Source organism: Lates calcarifer, linkage group LG9, assembly GCF_001640805.2.
Source record: "Lates calcarifer isolate ASB-BC8 linkage group LG9, TLL_Latcal_v3, whole genome shotgun sequence".
In the NCBI taxonomy this organism is placed as follows: Eukaryota; Metazoa; Chordata; class Actinopteri; family Centropomidae; genus Lates; species Lates calcarifer.
The window spans coordinates 21022836-21045901 of record NC_066841.1 but is presented as its reverse complement, the minus strand read 5'-3'; the positions used below and the strand labels follow the sequence as shown (position 1 = coordinate 21045901).

Genomic DNA, 23066 nt, shown 5'->3' with positions numbered 1-23066 from the left:
ATCGTGATGTTTCTGGTTAAACAAATCCTTATCCTTTTAGTCTTTGTGTGTATGATTGAAGATATTCATTACATCTGTAATACTCAATGCTCAGTTATTCTACAGCTAATTTGATAAGCAGTTCATCATTTCTGTTTTTTTTTAAGGGAAAACACCAACGTTTCTCTGATCTCGGTCTCTGATGTGAATATCTGCTGGTAAACTGAATATTCTCTGTTTTCTGTCAGAAAGACAAACACTTGTTATTTAATGAATGTTGTTGATGATTTTGTTTGGATTTGTTTTCACGTTGAATATTAAAGATGTTTTTTAGTCAAAAAGCTTCATTTGATCCAGAGTGACTGAGAAACTCGGACGTTCATCTGAAGGCTGTGGACGTGGAGGTTGTGTCAGATTTAAACAAAGTTTTTAATATGAATGGAAACACACATCAGCTCTTTGTAAGTGTGTGTGTGGTCGTCTGATGTATTCAGTAACTAAAACCTCTGACACACACACACACACACACACAGGCTGGTTTTATTACGATGTGTTTGATGTGTGTGTCCTCAGATATGTAAATTATCTCCACAGAATGGGTGAGAGAGGGGGCGAGCGAGCTAAAGAATGAATGAGAGAGAGAGAGAGAGGAGAGGCTCTTTAGGTGAGTACTCATTCTGTTAACAAAAACACTTCAAACACACACACACATGTTCTCTGTTCATCTGTAATTAAAAACCTGGTTATTCCTCCCTCTGCTCCTCTCACTGTGTTCAGGGCCTCGTTACCTCAGGGAGCGAGTGGAGTTTCTGTTCATAATTAGATTAAAGATATTTATGTCCTGGTCTGGACTCAGGGTTTCTCTGCAGAACTCTGCCCAAAGAATAATAAAAATAATCAAACAGCGAAAGAAAAAAAACATTTTGTATTTACAGAGGAAACCTCAAACTCAGGATGATGAATGGAAATAAACAGTGATATCGTTCTGTTTATTAAACTCAATTCAAACACATTAAACCACAGTTTTATACACACACCTGAGATGTGTGTGTGTGTGTGTGTGTGTGTGTGTGTGTGTGTGTGTGTGTGTGTGTGTGTGTGTGTGTGTGTGTGAGAGTGTGTGTGTGAGAGCTGCCTTTTGCAGCTGTGGTCGTATTCAAACCTCTCATGCAGATGAGCCCAACACAAAGACTCACTTTGTCGTCAGGCAGCAGTTTTCTCCTCTCTGCTCATCACATCAGCAAATATGTTGAAGTAGAAAGTCAGAATCAAATTTAGGAGAAGAAAACGATGGAGGAGCTGTGGTTTCTTGAATGTTTCCTAGATTCATTTTAAAACCTGATAATGTTTCTCTGATAACTTCAGGTCCAGACTAACGACGACTAAAATCCTTCATCAGGTTAAAATATACAGTTAAAAACCACAGAGATCTGAAATGTGTATTTTAAAAATGAACTATTTCTCATGACTTCAGTCTTAAAAAATCAGCATCATCACCAGAGTAAACATTATTTATAATCTGAGGAAACGTCTGTAAAAGCAGGTAGTAAGAAAACAAAGACAATGGTAAAAACCTCTCTCTGTCCATCTCCCCTCGTTTTCCTCTTCTCTTCTCTCTCAGGCCTCCTTCTCCTCCTTCTCCTCCTCTTCTTCCTCCTGTCCATCTGTTGTCATGTCATCCATCTTGGCTGCGAACAGGTAAACAAACCCTCCTCGTCTCTGTCTCCTCAAGTTGTCCATCTGCTCAACAATGTGACATGAATATTCATACGACCTGTTGATGCCAGCAGAGATGCTAATTAAACCAACCAGTCAGTAAATTTACCCACAATCCTCAGGCTGATTAGTTTGGTCTTTAAATTTTAACTCCTTATTTTCCATGTTTTTGGTGTAAATGATTGATAAGGATAAAAAAATCCCAGTACTAATCAAGTCCGTCCTCTAAAGTTCTTGTTTTACCACTGACAGACTCAGATTGTTCTTCTCAGAGTCTGACAACATGATGATTCCTACAGAGACAGAGCTTTTTATTAAAGAGGAAGATCCAGAAACATCTCTATATATCACTGCCAGACTCCATTGATAAAAACAGGAATTTAACTGAGCAGAACACAGGAGCTGCTGGGATACCACTGCCTCCATCTGTTAGTGTGTTTGTGTGTAGAAGTAATCAGATACTTTACATCAGTAGAAGTACCACCCAGACAGTTTTTATTCAGCATGACAGAACGTCCACACAGAAACAATATTACATTGTTAAATAAATTTGTTTTTGTGCACATTTTAACAGATAACACAGACGGACATAAATGATATATAATCATTAATTTACGCACATACATAAATATTTACAACACAACAACTGACAGATTAGCTTCACTGGTGAAGATTCAAATAAAGATATTCAATTCAGCCAAGCTGCTGTTTTAATGTATCATCATCCACTGTGATGTTCAGCAGATTAATTACAGATAATAAAACAGACAGAGCCACAGAGTGAAACATTTAACAATGTATAACACTTTTCAGAACTGTAAACGAACACTGATGACAAACTCAGAGTTTGGGGATCAGGCGGGATCCAGGAGCAGGTCGTCGTTCAGAAACCCCGGCATGGACGCGTACAGCTCCTGCTCTTTCTCCGTCTCTTTCTCAGTCTCCATGGTGACGTGTTTGGTTGTCTTGGCGTCCGGGCTGACATCCTTGGAGACCAGAGACGCCTTCTTCCCCTCTAACCAGTACGTTACCATGTCACCTTTCCCCTGGTTAGAAACAAGACAGATCCAGACGATTAACTGGGCAGCTTCCAGTGTCCGACAGAACTGAACCGTGGTGGGAGCGGGAAACTCACCTTGACCTGGAGCATCCCTCTGCACTCCAGCACATAGCCGCCGATTTCCTCCAGCAGGTAAAAGGCACTGGAGCTGCACTGGATCTTCAGGGCTGCAAAGACATCGACTGAGTTAGAATAGCAGGTTTTTGCTTCTAACTTCAAGGTTGGACAAACATACATCATCCCTGCACTGCTCTGTATTTGTTACTTCGGTTTTGAATTGTGTCGGATGATTGGAGCCAAGGTTTCCTGCCTGCAAGTCGAGTTACTTTTTAAATAAAAATTTTGTAGCATCTACAGTCGGCGTGATGTAAAGATGGCGGTGTTACCCAGGCTGGTGGACTCCATCCTAGAGGCTGTGTTGACCGTATCTCCAAACAGACAGTAACGAGGCATCTTTGTCCCAACAACCCCTGCAACCACCGGACCTAAAGAGCAACGGACAGAAAAAATTAATAGAGAGGTAAAACAGATTGAATAATAGGTTTATAAAAGGGTTTTTGATGACTTCTGTGTGTACCAGAGTGAATCCCAGCTCGTATCTGCAGCTGTGTGTTGGGTTTGTGAGGGATCCTGAAGGTGCGACAGACGCCCACCAGGTCCAGAGCCATGCTGGCGATCTCTGCGGCATGGAGGATCCCGTTCTCCTGGGGCACTCCTGACACCACCATGTCTACACAAACACACAATGGGTTAGGGTCATGTCATTTAGGGTCCACACAAAGAGAGAAGTACAAATGTGTTTCAGTATCACTCACAGGCGTCTCCAATGGTTTCCACCTTGTAGACGTCATAGTTGTCGATGATGTCGTCAAATGTTGTGTAGAGTTTGTTGAGGAAATCTACGACCTGGTATGGAGTGCTGCTGCTGGACAGCTGGGTGAAGCCCACGATATCACTGCACACACAAGAAGCATTCAGAGCCTTGAAGTAAAAGTACATACATTTACTCAGCTAAATGAGAACTAGTTCCTTCTCTCTCTACCTGAAGAAGACGGTGGCACTGACGTAACTCTGAGCCTGCATTGGTTTTCCCTGTCGTAGGTCATCAGCTACCTGCTTAGGAAGCATACCTGCAACCCAAACATTGAGGTACACCATCTTTTTTACAAGACAGATCTGGCCATGTCATGTTTACATCTAAATATAGTGCCAAATATACTGGAAGAATTTATTTCAACCATCAATGTCTTCAAATGTTCTCTGATTCCACAGAAGACTGGACAATTAATTCATGATTTGTGCAATTCTTATTCATTATAATTAGTAAAATGGTAACTGCATCCTGTGGAACGCAGGTTGGACATTTGTTATATAAATAACTGTATCGTCTACGTAGAAATTAATCTTTTGCTAAATGTTCGAATATTGTTTATAAACATGGAAACAACCTTGTGATAATACTTTCACCTGTGAGAACATATGTATCATTTTGTATTGAAGGTTTAACTTCAGAATTTGACAGAAATCATGTTTAATCACGGGCAGAATTAACAGGTGCGTGTCGTACTGTACAGCAGTCGGTCCGTTTTCTGTTTCTCATGCATCAGATCTTGAGTTCGCTCGGCCACCAACACCTCCAGATGTTTACTGTACTTCTCCATCTGAAACAGACAGAGATGAACTTTCATATCACAAAGACCTGTGATACTGTCTTAAAATTAATCTGATGTCTGGTTTGTGTCAATGCAGGTTATTACCAGGTTCATCATCATGTCCACTGGGCTGACTTTGATGGGGTTGATTCGGTGAACAAACTTTTTGATTTGTTCAAAGGTGGGGCGATGGGCAGGGTTATGAGAGCGACATCGACGTATCAGCTATGGAAACACACGAGACAGAAGAAAAGCGGTAAGAGCATGATTTTCTGTGACTATGGATTTGTTTTTTTATGGACATTTACATATGTTGAAATTGAAAATGGTGTATTTACCATATTTTCATCAGTGGCGTTCCTCAGCATTTAGCAATGGCTAATATTCTAATGTTAGCATTTTTTTTATTCAGTTAACGTAATGTGATTCATTATGTAAACATTTAAACAATTTCACACTTTAAATAAAAATGACACAACTGGAATGATAAAAACGATAAAAGAGATGATGATAAAAAAAAAAACAGGACAGACAGTGTGTACATACCTCTACGTAATCGGCAGGACACGGGCAGGTGTTGTCAGCTTTACTGGAGATCAGCTCAGGTAGAGGAGGACACCAGGCACACTCCAGATTAGACTCCTCTGCCTGAAAAACATTTGTTTATTTATTAATTGTCACAGTTGCAGCTGGGACTTCCTCTTAGACTATCACCGATAGAGTGGAGTGAACAGAGTGAAACGGTCAGATTGTAACTTACAGGGACGGGGTCGCTGCGAGTGGCTATCTCCAGCAAAATGATGGAATAACTGAAAAGACAGAAGTCATCAAGTTTATTCTGAATAGTGTCAGTGACAAAAACAAGTTTATGCGTGATACCTAAACACGTCTCCAGCCAGCGTCGGCTCCATGTTAGAGTTATGAAACTCGGGTGGCATGTACACCTCCAAAAGTCTCTGCTGATAGGTGGAAAGAGGCTCCGCCCCATCATCCCTGCGATACATCCTCAGTCCGTAATCTGACAAGAAGGACCACATCAATCAAAATCAGAAAACAAACCTTTATATTTATTTACAAGTAGTTAAAGGAGCTGTATGTAAGTTTTGCCATCACTACATAGCTAACGTTAGCATTAACAGCTGTTTACATATCAGTCTAAAGGAAACTTTGCAAGTTCAGAATCAAATTTCATTCCCTTACTTGTCTCCAGCCATGGAAAGCAATGGCAATGTTTTGCTTCTTGTTCCATCACTTATTTTCTTCTACCAAAGCTAGCATGCTAACCAGCGAGCCCATCTTGTCCCTTTCTAGTAGCTCACTTTAGCATCCAGACTGTCCTGAGGAAGTAGTGCTGCTCAGAGATCGTATTCTAACCTTTTGTATTGAAAACGCAAAGATAGCTGAAGCTCTTGTTGAAGATCACCACCACTGTCAGCTGCTCCCAACAAGAAACCATATTTGGTGGTAGTGAACACATACGAATAGCCGATAATAACAATCTCAAGGGTGCTTGTTCTATGTTTCTCTGCTGACTATACACAGGATTCCACAAATTAAGTAAGAAACAAAGCAATAAGGTTATAACTAAAATAAGGAACCTTGTAGATTAAACATATCAGTATACGTTCATATTACCTGTTATTTTACAAACCCAGCGGTCGTCTAAGACACAGTTTAGAGACTTGAGTCGACCATGACAGATCCTGTGTTGGTGGAGATAAGACATCCCTCTGGCGATATCCATGGCGAAGGAAAACCTGGCAGACAAATACAGTCAGAATGTATAAAACTGGGGATTACTAATTTTTCTTACCCCAATTAACCAGCATAACTCTTCATCATCAGTCCAAAACCATATCCTCACATTATTGTATCTTAAATAGGAGTGTTTGAGAGTTTACCTGAAGCCCCAGTTAAGTGGAATCTCCTCGTTAAGGAGAACATCGTTAAGGCTTCCTTTTGGGCAGTACTCGGTCACTATGGCAACATTTGGAACCTCAACACACCCACCAATAAACTTACAGAGGTTGGGATGATCGAGTTCCCTGAAGACAAAAAGACAGGGATCCAAAATACCTTATTTGCAATACGACAGGATTGTATTAAATGGGGACGCATGACAAATGTGTTTGTATGTCTGTTACCTGACTTGTTTGACTTCCTGTCTGATGGTTTTGGACAGAGAGAAAGTCTTTGTTTGAATCCTCTTGATGGCTACTGTCCTGCCGTCACTGGAGAAGAAAATGCTTTTAATTTATTTTCAAACAATTGACCAGTCAGCTGTCTTATCATGGAGGAACATTCTCTACTGATCCAGGGGTATGAGGTGCTGACCATCATCCCCCAGTTTAAGATCAGTCAGGGAGATTTGTGGCATATTAATGAAACATTTGACTGGTATATTCAGGGCCAAAAACTGGTATCGTACTATATTCCGGTGCAGGTGAACAGTGTTTTTCGGGTCCCTGGTTGTCCTGTACAGGAGCTGAGAGCAGTTAAACAGCTGGTGTTACTGTCACTGTTCCCCACTGGTACACTCATTATACTGCCCATGGTCATACGAGCTTCCTGATCTATAGAGAGAGAAAAAGAGAGGGGGTTGGTCGCAATGAAACATACATAAACACCACTTTAGACCGTGTTTCAAAAGTTTCAGAACTCTGTTCACCAGTTTTACAGATGTTCCTCAGTTTGAACTCGTTTCAGAACTATTTAGATCTGATTCAGGCAGTCCAGAACGGTTTGATCTGGATTGTTACAGTACCTTGTTTTATTGTAGAGAAGTCGATGATCCAGCTCTCGTCCCACAACAGTTTCTGTTTCTGGTACCTGAGCCACTGCACGAGACAGATTCTTTGATTGATATTTATTGATTGATACCGAGTGTTTGGCAGTTTTCTGTTACCATATGTTTGTTGTGTCATGTGAATCCTCACCACAGCAGTCAGTATGAAGCAGAGGCAGAGCAGGCTGAGCGGCAGGCCGATGGCCAGCTTGGTGGTAGGGGACATGGGGCATTCACCACAGTCAGCTGGACAGGTGGAGCAAAGCTCCGCCTCCTCACAGACGCCATCACCACAAACTTAGAGGGAAGAAAAGAGGATGGAGTAGCTACTTGTTCATGTTTTTACTTACGTTTGGAGCAGAGAGAGGACTGGACTCTGACTTTTACCACACCAACACAACTATAACCCACCTACAGCAGGCAGCACAGTGCTCTTGGCCTCCAGAGCGACCTGCATGCGACCGACTCGTATGTGAGCGATAAGCGAGGTTAAACCAGCATGGACCAGAACCACCTGCAAGACAAAGCAGTGTTCTGACAACAGCTGAAGTTTGGTAATCTGTAGGGAGGTTGGTTATGACTGCTGGCGTATTAATCAGCATCGTGATGTCAGATTAGTTCATCAGTTTTTACCGTGAAAATTTGCTCAAAACCCTGATTAACATTTATTTCTACTAACAACAGCCTCAACCCTTAGAACTTTTGATTAACATTTTCCACCTGCAGCTTCTGTTGATGTCATACAATGGGGGAATCTCTCTTTGATTTACACCTCATAAAGGAAAAGCACCAGTTTCCTAGCAGCTAAGAGAAGTAAAGCTGAATTTAACTGTCCATAGAAAGTAGATTCTTGGAAACTGCTGTTGCTGTGGGCCTATAAAGCCCACAGAGGAACTGTATGGTACTGGCAGATACAGATAGAATGAACCTACCTTGGCAGTCCAGTTGGTCTGGGTCATCTTGCCGGACGTAGAGATGGTGTGAGTGAAGATTTTTCCATCATCAGGAATCCATGGGCCACAGATGCTCTCTGTGATCTGAAAGTTAGTTTATTTAATATTTAATGTCTTTTTAAGATGCCATTCAGTCAAACACTCAGATGTATGAGTCCTGTTGAGTACAAGTAAATTTAGGAGACAAAGTTTTTCCAGAACAAAACCAGATTCATTTCCATGAATCCTCAGTTGTCCTCAGTTGTCTGTCGTCCATCGACATCAAATTAGCTAATATGTTGGAGCTGTGGATTGTTCGAAGGTGTGAGGAAGAAAAATAAATGAATAAACATCACAGTGTGTACCATGTATCCCAGTGGACAGGAGTGGATGTTGGCGTGATGAATGCAGCAGTTTTCTCCATCAGCGTCTTTCCAGTTGGCAGGACAGTCGTGATGTTCGCAGAACGTCCGAGCTGCGTCAGCATCCACTATGGAACTAAACACACAAACAGCCCAGACCAGTTCAGACCAGGACAGAAATCAGTTTGGAGTCGAGTAGAATGTGTACATCCAATCTAAAACTAGTATAAACAGGTGTATTAACCTGTGTGTGAAGATGTGATTATCGATAGCCCACTGGTAGAATGAGTTCTGCGCTGTTACCGAGTAGGTGACACTGAACACCTCACCACTCTTCACTGTCTCCGGAGGACGGACCACCCAGGCCATCTCAAGACCTGAACGACACAGAATAACAGACCTAACCAAACCAAACCAGCCTCGCCCAACTAATCTACATCTGTATGTACTGTAAGTACTTTATTTTACTTTGATTATTGCTTTTTCATAATAAATGTTTAATGTAATATAGAAATATTTATTATTTGAATCCCAGTAACATATAAGACCTGAACTATCTAAGGCACACTCTGATCACATAGTAAAACCTGAACACAGACTGTAATCATCAGTTTCTCACCTCCACAATCGATCATGTTGTATTCGTTGGGTCTGTCAAGAGGCCAGCAGTCGTATTCACTGTTGTCCAAGTCGTGCCAACAACATATCGGACCAGCACAGCAAAGACACACCTGTGAGCGCACAGCATAACACACAAGAGAGATCGACCAGACACAAAAAACTGATGAATCAAAGCCCTCAAGTAATCCAGTAACGAGGTCCAACGCGTAACAGAAACATCTGGGCTGCTGTGGTTAGAGATACATAATGAAGAGCTAAAACAGGCTGACATAAAAACATGAATTTGGTTTCACAGATAAGAAGAGACATGAAGATTTGTCCAACACATCATTTCCTAAATGTTATTTATTTTAGGTATTTTAAATCATATTTATTGTTTTTAGAGCATAAAAAATACAAGGGAAAGCTTTTTACTAAGAAACACATCTGGATTCATGTGGAGAAATAACAATTCACAATAAGGATTTAAAAAAAGAAACATGGAGAGTTCAATAATAAAAAATAAAAAACATTACCTCATTCACATTAACTACTTTGCTGCATTTTAGAGCCATTCCTTCAAATTAAGACACTCCAAGCATCAGCTACATTTACTGATAATAAAATGAAGGAACGTCATTTTATCACATTAATGCTTAATTCATTTACCTGATTTTAAACACAAAATAATAATGAATACATTTCAGGTCAAACTGTCACTTGGTAGATAATCTGACAATAAATCAACCATTATTCCTCGGTAATCATTTTAGCTTCAGATGTTTGATAGGACGTCTTACCCAGAGCACACACCAAAGTCTTAGCTGTTTCTTCATGTTGCTGTTGAATCCAGACTGAATGATGAGCAGAGCTGGAGGAGGGAGGTGGAGGTGGTCGAGACAGAGAGAGAGGGATGAGTCCAAACATTTACAAACTGCTGCTCAAACCTGCTTTTAACATGGAGCTGAGTGTAACGTTCACTGCCCTCTGGTGGAGGGAGCTGTTACTGCACTGACCTCTGGGTTAATGCCACTGTTTCTGCCAGTAATGGAACTTAATTTAGTCCATTAACTCAGCACTAACAATTTAATTATGTCAGACAGAATCAGCCACAGCACATTTTACTGCACCGTTTTAAAGGTAAAACTTTTACTTTCATTTCACTTTTACCGGAGTGCTTTTACACCGTCTTACTGCTACTTTTATTTGAATACTTCTTCACCTGTTGATTGTAACTATATCCTGCTCCTGAGCTGTGATTATCACAGTACACTGAGTGCATGATGTCAGGATTATACACCGACTCCCTCCTCCGCTCCTCTGAGCTCCGTCCTCGGGGCTCCGTGTAAACATGATGTCACGAGTCTCAGAGATGTTTTACAGTGAAGATGTCAGGGAGGAATGTCAGCTACAAGTGTAACGGAAACACACACACACACACACACACACAGGTTACACGTTGTCAGCAGCTTCATTTGCAAGTTAATTTCCTGACAAATGAGCTCGAGATGTTTACAGTCAACATGAATGAAAACACACTCACGCCAACGGTCCATCTGTGTTTAAATCACAGCAGAGTGTGTGAAGATGAAAGAAAATCTGTCTTTGTTTAAACCTGACAACAAACTTCCCCTCGTCTCTCCCACTCCGTCTCCTTTTTGTCTCTCTCTCTCTCTCCCTCCCTCCCTCCCCCTCTCCCGGGTTTATCGGGTTCTACCAGCACGCGACACCAACCGTTCGAATTTCAGCTACCAATCACTGAGTGCACGAGGACACACTCTTCAGAACTCGCTGAACCTTTAGAACGTTCGAACGCGACGCTCCGCTCGGGTACGGGAAAGACTTTAAAGATTAACGAGCCGTTGGAATTATTTGATTCTATACCCGCGTGTTTCTGATACCTTAGATTCAACAGGTCTGTTTTTATGTTTCATCTGTTTCCCCCATTTTAACGGCCGGTACCGGATCGCTGTCTGCTGAGATGTTTAAAACCGGAGGCGGATATTAGTTTGGTTTTTGTCCCGGACCGGACCGGGACCAGAGTGGGCTCGTTACTTCATTAATTAACACTAATCTGGATCGCGGCTCTTCTTGTGTCCCGGGTTAAAGGAGGAGGATGCTGACCCGGGTCAGCCTGGTTCTGCTCTCCTGCTTCTGTACATGGATCCAGGCTCAGCTCTTGGACTATGAGAGGTCAGGAATCTCTTTAATTCATCGTCTCTGAATGAACGGCTCACAGTTCTGTTCCTGTAATACTGACAGTGTTGTGTATGTTGAATTAATGGTGTTTTATAGAAACTTTTATTCTTTTAAAAATGTTTTCCTGAGGTTTTTTCTGGACACAAGTTTTACACAGTTATTTTATCATTTATGAGTCTCATGGCCTTTTAAACTAATTATCTTCCAGTAATAACATTTTATTTGTTTAACAAAAACACCTTGACTACCAACAGACTATATTAACATTATATTATTTATCACATATACTCACATTTAATTTACTTAGTACTTAGCCTTTGTCCTTCTAAATGCTGGTTATTTTTTATATTTGACTCAGTTGTAAGGAGCAGATTAAAGCAGATCAGAGCTCATAGCAGATAAAGCTCAGTGATGGTCGTGTAATGAAACATCATTTAATCAGAGTAGTAAAGGACAATAAAGACAGAGATGTATTTATTCATTCACACAGAAATTGCTTTGAAATTGAAGCTAAAATTTACCTGAAGGCAGGAAAAAAGGAAAGTGAGTTAATCATGAGAGGAAATGACAAAGGAGGAATAATGATTCACAAGAACCTGAGAAAGAACGACAGAAGAGGTGAGAAGCGTGACGGGAGAGAGAGAAAGTATGTAGGGGGAGTGGAAAAAAGTCCAGTATCCTTCCCCTCTCCTCGTCCCGCTGATACATTCATGTTCAGACAGGCGCGTGGAAACAGGAGACGTCAGGAACCTATAGACACTTCAGCCGGTCTGAACTAGTACAGCCGACATAAACCAAACAGCCACTGCTTCTGCTGCTGCTTCACAGCAGCTGTGGACAAACGAGTTCCAGTTAACTCCATGCTCTTATTTTGAAGTTCCCATCATCCAGAGGGTCAGAGAAAGAAGTTTTAATAATAAATGTGCTTCACAGAAAACGTCCATGTATATCTGTGTCGTTGTGTGTTGCAGCTGGGCGGACCGGGCCGTGTTGTCTGATGGTCTCTGTCGCTACGGCAACAGCATGGAGTGTTGCTGGGGCTGGAGACAGACGGACCGAGGACGCTGTCAACGTGAGGACACAAACTTTCACATTCACATCAACTCCAACACACCAGAGGTTTTATGTGTTCTCGTAAAGCTGTGTTTTAGCCTGGACGGACAGAAACGATGACGCAGACGTCCACACTCACTTCCTGACTCACAGTCTAGTCTTCCCTGATTGGTCACGCTCTGATCACATGACCCATTTCAGCCTCGACTTCCAGTGGTCACCCGTTTGTTTTCTGCGTCACTCCCAGTTCAACCTCACCGTCAACGAAATCTCTGCTCTAACTTTTCACCGTCACTGTCTCTCAGTATTTTCAGCAACTAAGCAACCAACATGTAGACAGTCCACTTCCTGTTTACAGCGGCCGTTAAAACAGTCGTCTGCACAGACACTGAACACTGATCTGCAGTCAGTCAAACACACTTTCACACAACCACCTAAAACCTGTATTAACGACCTGTGTGTGTGTGTGTGTGTGTGTGTGTGTGTGTGTGTGTGTGTGTGTGCGTGCAGCTCATTGTCAGCAGGGCTGTAAACATGGAGAGTGTGTCGGACCAGACAGATGCAAATGTCACCCGGGATACACCGGCAAGGCCTGTAACCAAGGTAACCGTGAGTGTGTGTGTGTGTGTGTGTCTTTCTGGTTTCACAGAGATTTGATTTCCCATCACACACACATTCCTGTCATGCTCGTTTGACCTGCGAAGGCGTGTTTTACCTGAAGACCCCCCCCAACACACACACACACACACACACACACACACACAGACCGCTGTTTCCAAACTTAGACCAACACACACACTGAGGCGAACTCCACCCACACACACACACACTGTTAATCTGCTGATTAGAGGCTACATTATGACTCATATCCTGACTATAAAACAACATCTGGCTTCAAACCGGGGCTTCACACTCTGTAATATAACACCACACACACACACACACACACACACTTTAAACACTCTCCGTGACTAACAGGCTGAAAGTCAAAGGTTAATCCCACAGGTTGACAGGACGAGTGAAAACAGAGAGAAAATGTGCTCTCAGCTTAATGTTTGATTACCTGCCCTCTCCCCTTTCTGTTGTGTTGTTTGTGTGTGTGTGTGTGTGTGTGTGTGTGTGTGTGTCAGATCTGAACGAGTGTGGTCTGAAGCCGCGGCCCTGCAAACATCGCTGCATGAACACACTGGGCAGCTACAAGTGTTACTGTCAGGACGGATACACACTGCAGCCGGACGGCAGCTGCAGGAGTGAGCTCACACACACACACACACACACACACACACACACTCAGGGTATATTTAGAATAAAGTAGATGATCAGCGTCGTTATGTAGCTCTGTCAGTGCGGTCGGATTTCCAACCAACATCAGAATCCAAGATGGCTGCTCCTCGTGGCTCCACATTAACAGTAGAGAGCACTCTGTGAATCTTACTGTTGACAGCAGTTTGTTTCTCAGTCAGTCAGTTTTCTGTTGAATGAAAAACATAATCAAAACTTTTTTTACACAATGAAATAAACAAAGATTCCAGTTCTGACCTCTGATGTAAATGGAGCTAAGACCTGTTTGACTCTTTGACACGGTCGTTGTGACGGAGGTAGAAGAGGTTAGAGTCATTTCTCAGAACCAAACCACGTCCATGTCACAGAGATAAAAACCAGCTCCTGGTTCTGTCTCACCTTCAGTCTTCATGCAGCCGTGTGGTGGCGTGGAAGATCACGAACTGTCATCCAAACCATGAAAACACACCGCTGTAAACAGTGGATTTTTGTGATGCCATGAAACGACAGAGCAAAATATTTTTATTTTCAATTTTTCTTTCATCATATCACACAGCCTTGTTCCACGGACAAAGGCTGAAATTATTTGAAATGTTTTATTCTAGCCTGCATTTTGAAATATCAATGCACAGAATGTGGATCAATCCGCCGCTGAAAATAGTCCCAAACAAAAGCTACAGCGATCAGCTGATTTAGAAAACATTTAAAGCTCTTAACGTTTTGTTTTCACTTGGAAATCAGAATCTTTGAGTCGACACTGACGATCAGCTCATTGAACTGATGTGTTTCCTGTTTCCATCGATGTGTTTGCAGATGCTCGAACCTGTTACCATGCCAACTGTCAGTACGGCTGTGAGGTGTCCAAGGGGGCGGTCCGGTGCACCTGTCCATCTCCAGGGTTACGGCTGGGACCAGACAGACGCACCTGTGTCGGTCAGTCAGTTTCTCTGCGCTGCTGTTTACTGAACCACGGAGGAGTCGTTCACCCTCTCTCTCTCTCCCTCTCTCTCTCTCTCCTCTCTCCTCTCCTCTCTCCTCTCTCTCTCTCTCTCCTCCCTCCTCTCTCTCTCTCTCTCTCTCTCTGCAGACATCGATGAGTGTGCGTCGGGCGGCGGCGCGTGTCCTCGACGCAGGAAGTGCGTGAACACGTTCGGCAGCTTCATCTGTAAATGTCACCTCGGCTTCAAACTCACGTACATCAACGGACGGTACAACTGCATCGGTGAGGCTGAGGTGATCTGTCCTCAAACTGATTCCTAACTCACAGCAAACGAGTGAACAAACATCTGCTTGTGTTTCCAGATAAAGACCCGCGGCCGTTCTGCTCTCTGAACCCGTCCTCTCCAAAGTGCAGGTGTAAAGGCGGCGGCTGTAAAGGTAACAATCAACCTTCTCTTAGAAAGTTAGTGAGAGTTTGAAAGAGCGTGAGTAGAAACACAACGAGGCTGTAAAGGTGGACTGGTGAGTAGATGGGTTTTCATGTTAACGTCCCCGACAACCTCTGTAGTCTCATTTAGACACTCGTTAGCAACCGTCTTTTTTAAGACACGGAAAAGCTTCAAACATCAGGAGTGGGGGATTTACTGACCCATTTTATGTCGGAGAATCAAACCTGAAAATGTCTCAGACCTTATTTCAGACATTTGAACCAGAAACACACTGACAACAGGAAGAGCTAACATGCTAACATGCTAACTGACTTCCTGGTTTTAGACTCTGTCGTCCTGAGTTTGTGTCTGTTTCCTCTCAGCTGTTCCCAAAGTCACTGTGGAGCCACAAAGACCAAGAACTACAACTCCCATCACCACCACTGCTACAACTCCTCCTCCTCCTCCTCCTACTACTACTACTACTACTACTACTACTACTACTACTACTGCTACAACTCCTACTACTACTACTGCTACTACTACTACTACTACCACTACTCTTCCAACCACTACTACTGTTACTACTCCACAACCTACCACCACAACAACCAGTCCAGTACCTTCTACTCCTACCACTCCTCCTCCTCTTACTACAACTACTACCACTGCTACTACTCTTCCTACTACTACTACTACTATTACTCCTCCTCCTCCTCCTCCTACTACTACTACTACTACTACTACTACTACTCAGCCTACCACCACAACATTCAGTATTATCGCCACAACCACTGCTCCAGCTTCTACAGCTGCAACAACAACCACAACTACTCCAATACCTACCACCACTACTGCTACTACTACTGCTACTACTATTCAGCCTACTACTACTTCTCCTGTTACTACTACTCCAAGTACAACACCTGCTACTACGACTACATCTGACTCCTCCGCCGACTACGACTGAACTGGATACAACAACTACAACGACTACGACAATGGAAACAGCAGCCCTGACGACCACCACCGTCACCACGGTAACAACGACACTGAGCAACAAGATCAACAAGGACGTGACGCACAAACAGAGAGGAGACGTGCACAGTGAGGACACACACACACACACACACACACACACATTAGAGATTGTTTGATGAGTTTTAAAGTGTTAATGATGAAGAAAAGCTGATTGATTAAACAGTAAACAGAGCTGATAACTGATTAATCAATAATGAAATCATCGTTGTTTTGGCCTTGGTTGTTGTTGTTGTTTTCTAAACGCGTGTTTGTGTTTCAGTCCCTCGACATCCTGATCACAACCAGGTGTGGGAGTTTGACATCGAGCTGGGAAACACGGCCGAGGACGCCGCAGACGATCCCGGTGAGTGTGCGTTTGTTTCGTTGATCCTCATGCGGCTGAGGGTTTGTACCCGGCTCTGAAATGAGACTAAGTTTGGTTTATTATTGGCTTTTATTTTGGTGGTTTTGTCACTAAACTTCCACCAGTGATAATGAAGTGTGTGTTGCAGAGGCCGACGTGCTGCGCTGCACCTTCGATCATGGGGTGTGTGATTGGTTGTCAGACAGAGATGGAGATCTACACTGGGAAACTTCTCACAGCCCGACAGGTGATAAACAAACATTTCATACAGTTTATAATATATCATGTTTTAGTTTAACCAGAAACGTCACTACATATCTCTACCAGACTCCACTGACAAATACAGGGATTTTACCGAGCAGAAGACATGAGCTGCTGCCTCCATCTGTTAGTGTGTCTGTGTTACTGTGTGGTACTTTTACTTCAGTAAAGTGTCTGATTACTTCTTCCACCACTGAAAGTCTCACAGTAACACAGACACACTAACAGATGGAGGCAGTGGTATTCCAGCAGCTCCTGGTTAAATCCCTGTTTTTCTCTATGGAGTCTGGTACTGATATACAGAGATATTAAACTACACTGTTTATTTAAATAAACTATAACACTGATGGATTTTGTCTCAGGTGGGCGTTACCTGTCCGTCCCAGAGCTGAAGGCGGGACAAAGGAGCGTCCGTGGCGCCCGATTGGCCATCCAAGTCGTCCCTCCCTTGAGCCTCGGCGACCTGTGTTTCTCCTTCTCCCATTGGCTGACAGGGCATCATGTGGGCGTGCTGCAGCTGTTCGTCAGGAAGAAAGGACGAGACCAAAGGTACCAGAACTACACTGTAAAAAAAACCCAAACACTAAAGTCTCATTTTTAAAATAACTTTGGTGGAATCATCTGGCTCCTGATTGGCTGTTACCGACAGGTATAGCCCCGCCCTCTGGAGCAGGACAGGTGGGCACGGCTGGAGACAGACGCAGGTTACCTTGACGACACACTCTCTGGACAGGGTGAGACACACACACACACACACCACACACACACACACACAAGTAACATTGAGTTTTGTGTGAGCGTTGCTGTTGTCATCTGTGATGACAGGTGTGTGTGTGTGTGTGTGTGTGTGTGTGTGTGCAGGTGTTGTTGAAGGCCGAGCGGAGGCGGGGACAGCGAGGACAGATCGCAGTCGATGATGTCACACTGAGACGGGGGGCGTGCCGATGACATCACTGCTGATGGTCGTCGATGAATCTGAAAAACGTCCAGTTTGTTTGTTTGTTTGTTTGTTTGTTTTTCAGCAGAATAACACATAAAGTACTGAACTGGTTTTTACCGGACTTGTCAGAGCGTCGGACCAGAGAAGAACCGGTTCAGTTCTGGTGTGGATCTGGTCACAGGAGCAGATCCAGGAGGCTCGGTGGTTTGACCTCTGACCTGGAAGCAGCAGGTTAAAACTAAACTAAACACTTTGTTCATGTCTGAGTTTCTCTGAGGCTTTTATTTTGTAAAGTGAACAAACTCAGAGTTTGTGTTTTGATCATCAGGTTAAATGTGTGTATTTTCTCTTCTGGGGTTGTTGTTTTTGTGTAAATATCTTTTGAAAGATGAATCATATGCAGGTGTGTTTTATATAAATACTGTAAATATATAATGATTTGATGTTTGCTCAGAGATGCAGTTCTAACTTTGTAAATATCTTTCAGTTCGTTACTGACGTCGTTTTATTGATGAACTAATTTAAACCAATCGCAGCTTCTTCACTCAGACATTTACATTTTTATAATAAACAGAAGAAGAAGAGTGGAGTATTTCCTGTGTTTGCCCCGCCCACCCTGTTTGATTGACGGGTGACATCACTTCCTGTCAGTTTTATTTTGACATTACAAATTATTTCCATTATTGATTAATCAGTTTAATATTTGATTGAATTCATTTTCATCTCTGAGACGTTTAAAGACACCTCAGTCTGTGGGAAATTATAACGTTGATTTTTTAAACTATTTTCTGACAAATGTTAAAAATGAGTTGAAAAATAAGGAGCAGATTAATCGATGATGAAACTCTTTATTTTCAGCCTCAGTGTTGATTGAATGATTGGATGAATTGATCGTATTGATTGATGATCGGACTGACAGATGCTGACGAGCTCAGAGCTGCAGGTGCAGCCTCCACCTCCACACTCAACCTCTGACCTGCAACAACAACATCACCTGCAGACAGAGGAAGAGGAAGAGGAGGGGCGGCGATCTGTGTGTTTAACATCTGTTTTAGAGCGCGCACACACACACACACACACACACACACACACACACACACACACACACACACACACACAGACACTTGATTGTTACTTTGAGCTGAACAGATTCCTCAGTTTACAGACTCACAACACGAAGTGAAACCTGTGATTTAGGTTTGTGTTCCTGTGTGTATGTGTTTGTGTGTGTGTGTGTGTATGTGTGTGTGTGTGGTTACAGCTGCCTGTTAAACCTGTAATTTACATCAATAACGTCTCCACTCTCTCCTCCGTCAGCTCCGCTCGTCTGCCTCCTGCTGGTCATCAACAACAACACCAGGTTCTTTCTTTATCAATTAACTGATCAGTTTATCAACAGAAAAATAATCTGCAAATGTTTTCATAATTCATTTTTCTTCAAAGAAAATACACCAAACATTTGCTGATTCCAAATCCTCAAAAGTTCATAAACAACATCAGGAAGAATTTCATCAAACAGACAATAAGTTAATAAACTTTTTACAGCAACAGATCACGAGATTCTGCTGAAATAATCTAGGAAAGTTCATCGCATTTTAAAGAACGAGAAACAAAGTCACAGCTTCAGTTTCCTGTTTTTCGACCTCAGACGTTTCACTGTTTTCTGACACATTTCAAGTCAAACTGGAACTGAAATAATTCATCAATCAAACAATAACTATTAATATAAACTCAGTATCTTTCGGGGTTCGTAAGTTAATAATTAATCTGCTCAGATGCAGCGGTGTCTCTTCAGCTGATTGGAGAACGTGAAGTGTTTCTTGCACCGGTCGCACCAGTACGGTTTCTCTCCGGTGTGAGTCCGAACGTGTCGCGTCAGATTCGATGACGTGACGAAGCTTTTCCCGCAGTGCTGGCAGCCGTACGGTTTGTCTCCGCTGTGGACTCGTTTGTGCAGCAAACACGTCGTGATGTGACTGAAACTCTTCCCGCACTCGTCGCAGCTGTACGGTTTCTCCCCCGTGTGGACGCGCTCGTGTTCGGAGTGGTTGGTCGACGACGTGAAGGTTTTGTCGCAGAAGCGACAGCGGTATGGTCTCTCTCCGCTGTGGATCCGCTGGTGGACCGTGTATGAGGAGTAATGGCTGAAGCGGCGTCCACACAACTCGCAGGGGTAGAGTTTCTCTCCGGTGTGAATGCGCTGGTGTCTCGTCAGATTGGACTGAGTGAGGAAGGTCTTGGTGCAGAGCTGACACCGGAAAGGTTTCTCACCGGTGTGCACGTGTCGGTGTTGCTGGCATGAAAACGAGTCGGTGAAGCTCTTCCCGCAGTGCTCGCAGCTGTACGGTTTCTCTCCGGAGTGTCTGCGCCGGTGGAGCTTTAAAGTGTTTGACTGAGTGAAGGATTTCCCACAGTCGTCGCAGCTGTACGGTTTCTCTCCGCTGTGGATCCGGCTGTGCGTCCTCAGGCTGCTCAGCTGAGTGAAGGTCTTCCCACACTGGTCACAGTGATGCGGTTTCTCCCCAGTGTGGACGCTCTGATGATCCCTCAGGTGTTGTGTTGACGTGAAGGCTTTGTCACACTGAACACAGCGGTGAGGTCTCGGTCTCTGTCTGCCTCCTGGTTTCTATAGCAACGGAAATACAGAGGGTGACATCACAGGGTCAAAGTAACGACGAAATCTATTCATTGATTAATTCAAGAGTCAGTGTGTGTGTGTGTGTGTGAACCGTGATGGACATGAGCTTTTTCCATTCAAGTAACAACCACCACCAGACTCCATAGAGAAAAACAGGGATTTAACCAGGAGCTGCTGGAATACCACTGCCTCCATCTGTTAGTGTGTCTGTGTTACTGTGTGTAAAATCCCTGTTTTTGTCAATGGTAGAGATTTAAAGTGTTTCTGGTTGAACTAACATCAGTTTTACTCGCCTGTTGTGAAGAACTCATGTTGCCTCCTCTTCACTGAGTTTCTCTCTCCTCTGTTCAGACTTCAACAAAAAACACAGAGCAGATCAACAACAACAACAACAACAACAACATCATCATCGCAGCTTTACAGGAGATAAAAGACGTCTTCACCCTGCAGAGAAGTTAGTGCTCCTGTATTTATTCTTTTCTGATCCAGATCAGACTGGACCAGGTCTCAGGAGAAATTATTATTATTATTATTAATATTATTATTATTAATAGTGCTGAAGTTTCTCTTTATTTCCGTTAATTTTCCGCTAATTTTCCGTCTTTATCTTTTATCTGAAACCCGCAGGTTTTTCAGTTTCTGGGTCAAACTGTTGCTCAGATCAGATCAGCTGATCGCTCCGTGAACCACAACATCCGGTGTGCAGTCTCCGCGCGCGCTCCGCTCCGTGAATCCGGAAGTTTACCGGTTCAAACCCGGACAGCTTCACCGACTCTGAAACCGCGAGACGAACCCGGTAAATTACCTCCGTCCTCCGTTTCTCACCCTCCTCAGACACCGTCCGCCATGACGCTTTGTATTGCTCAGAAGCGTCACGTGACTGACTGAGACGTCAGCGTCTTAAAGGGACAGTGCACCAGGAGTCAGTGCAGCTTTGTCGCCACCTTGTGGTCTCACACTGCAAAAACACAGCTGTCAAAACAACAAGAGAAAAGAAACGTGATTTAAAATAAAACGATCTGACAACAGAAGCAGAAAATCACTCAAAACCTTATTTTAAATCATATTTTGTTGCTTTTATTCTTATATTTTAGTGCCGAGTTTTTCCAGCAGCTTTATTATTCTGATCATTTTAGTTTTAAAAATTGAGTTACACCTGAGGTCTGTAATAAAATATCAATGATAAGTTACAATATCTTTACTGTTTTAAGTCTTGCTCTACTTTAATTAGAAAACATTAAAATTAAAAACACAAAATCTTACAGAATAAAACTTGAATAAATAAGTAACAGTGATATTTGTTTAAAGACTAAAACAGGATCACAGAGACCAGGACCGGCTGCTGTGTATTTCAGTGTTGTTCCCTCGGTAAACCACCAGGGGGCGACATGACATTAATAAGTGAGACATGCAGCAGGTCCTGGGTTTATGTTGGACTGGTTTCTACTTCAGGGCCAAACTGGAACAGTCACGGCTCCATGTTCTTTCTCTTCCTGTCAGATTCATCATGTTTTTCTTTCTCCAGGTTTATCTACAGGTCTGGAAAGGTCTGGAAAGGTCTGGAAAGTCCTGAAGTTGATTTTCATCTCATGTAAAATTTGGAAACGGCACAGAGGTCAGTCTCATTATTCAGTCTGACGCCTTCATAAAGAGTCATTTAGTCTCACACTACAGTGATTCACTCCATTGTTTCACCTCACATATTAAAGGTTTAACATTTTCTCTAAAATGAGATTTTTCTGTCAGTGTAAACTTTCACATTTCACCTTTCAACCACCTGGAAGTTCATTTACAGCAAAGCACAAATCAGTCTGAAGCTACAGAACAAGTTTTTAATACTTAATCACAAGTCATTTTAATCACAACATCACTGGAACAACAGGTTAGATTCAGATAAACACAGATTCTTCAAAAAGAAAAATGACCCGTTGTTTTGTCTTGGTCCAGTATTTACACTGTTGAGACCTGAGACAGATTATAAAATATTCCTGTTGGATTTGGACATTTCTGCATCTCAAACATTATAAGGTGTTTTATCAAACGTTTTGATTCTGTTTAAATCTGATATTTAATAAATAAATGATAAACTTATTTTTGTGATTTAAGAAAATAAAGTTTATCCACCAGTGAATTCATGACAGATCAAATCAAACATTTCATGTTTTCACCTCAAACAGAAGAAAATCTGTTGTGATTTTCAGTCATTTATCTTTAAATAAAGTTTTATTTTTGAGTTTTCCTGCAGATAGATAGATAGATAGATAAATAAATAAATAAATAAATTCCTTCTTGTTGCTACGAGCGGCAGCCTCCCGCAGCGTGCGCTCTGATTGGCCCGCAGCCTGTCACCTCGGGCCAATCAGGTGTCAGTGCGTCCGCCTTGAGAATCCATCATCTTTTCTCTCCATCATCGCTACTACGATTTATTATCGACGCTACGTTCATCTGATGGTTTGTGCGGCTCGTTTCCGGCGAATCGATCCGTCATCGTGTCAATATTTCCCTCCACCTGCGTGACGTAAACATGTGTTTGTTTGTTTAACGCTAAACATGTAAACATCAGTGTGAGAGTCGGAGCAGAAGAATAAAACCGAACAAAGACTGAGTCCTGGTTCTGGTTTCACCGACAGACGCGTGAACCTTCGCTGCAGGACTCGGTCCGTTACCGTTACTGGCGGCTGTAATGGCGGGTCTGTCGAGTTCGAAACAACCGACACGCGAGGAACATCCGGTCTGAGCAAGATTCGATTCCTCTTTACAAAATAAAAGTTTATCACAACACGTTAAGCACCATCCAATAATAAAGGTACAGAGATGAGTAATAGATGAGGACAATTCTTTGATGATTGATTTTAGA

General features: G+C 42.8%; 3 protein-coding genes across 3 annotated transcripts; 1 reads left to right on the top strand and 2 right to left on the bottom strand.

Moving 5' to 3' along the window:
* Positions 1-2511: 2511 nt before the first annotated feature.
* Positions 2512-9340, bottom strand: LOC108892359 (atrial natriuretic peptide receptor 1; the record flags this gene model as incomplete). The annotated part of the gene is made up of 21 exons (XM_018689851.2): positions 2512-2741; positions 2831-2922; positions 3142-3240; positions 3333-3485; positions 3571-3710; positions 3798-3885; positions 4323-4416; positions 4513-4632; positions 4954-5055; positions 5168-5216; positions 5287-5425; positions 6043-6164; positions 6309-6452; positions 6552-6638; positions 6836-6980; positions 7172-7489; positions 7604-7706; positions 8125-8229; positions 8490-8622; positions 8731-8863; positions 9106-9340. Coding segments are annotated over 21 exons (2793 nt in total), but the record flags the coding sequence as incomplete, so codon positions are not given.
* On the top strand, positions 8831-18019 carry LOC108892362 (nephronectin). Its single transcript, XM_051072651.1, is given in 15 exon segments — positions 8831-8936; positions 11196-11279; positions 12257-12357; positions 12849-12941; positions 13469-13588; positions 14433-14552; positions 14707-14841; positions 14922-14996; positions 15370-15931; positions 15933-16093; positions 16287-16370; positions 16519-16617; positions 16994-17180; positions 17281-17365; positions 17493-18019. Coding segments are annotated over 14 exon segments (1986 nt in total). The 5' UTR covers positions 8831-8936; positions 11196-11202; the 3' UTR covers positions 17580-18019.
* A 1074-nt stretch (positions 18020-19093) lies between these two features.
* Positions 19094-21105, bottom strand: LOC108892364 (zinc finger protein 675). The gene is made up of 3 exons (XM_018689860.2): positions 21015-21105; positions 20503-20561; positions 19094-20197 (listed from the first exon to the last, which is right to left on the bottom strand). The coding sequence occupies exons 2-3, from the start codon at positions 20518-20520 to the stop codon at positions 19343-19345; spliced, it is 873 nt and encodes a 290-aa protein (XP_018545376.1). The 5' UTR covers positions 20521-20561; positions 21015-21105; the 3' UTR covers positions 19094-19342.
* Positions 21106-23066: the final 1961 nt, after the last annotated feature.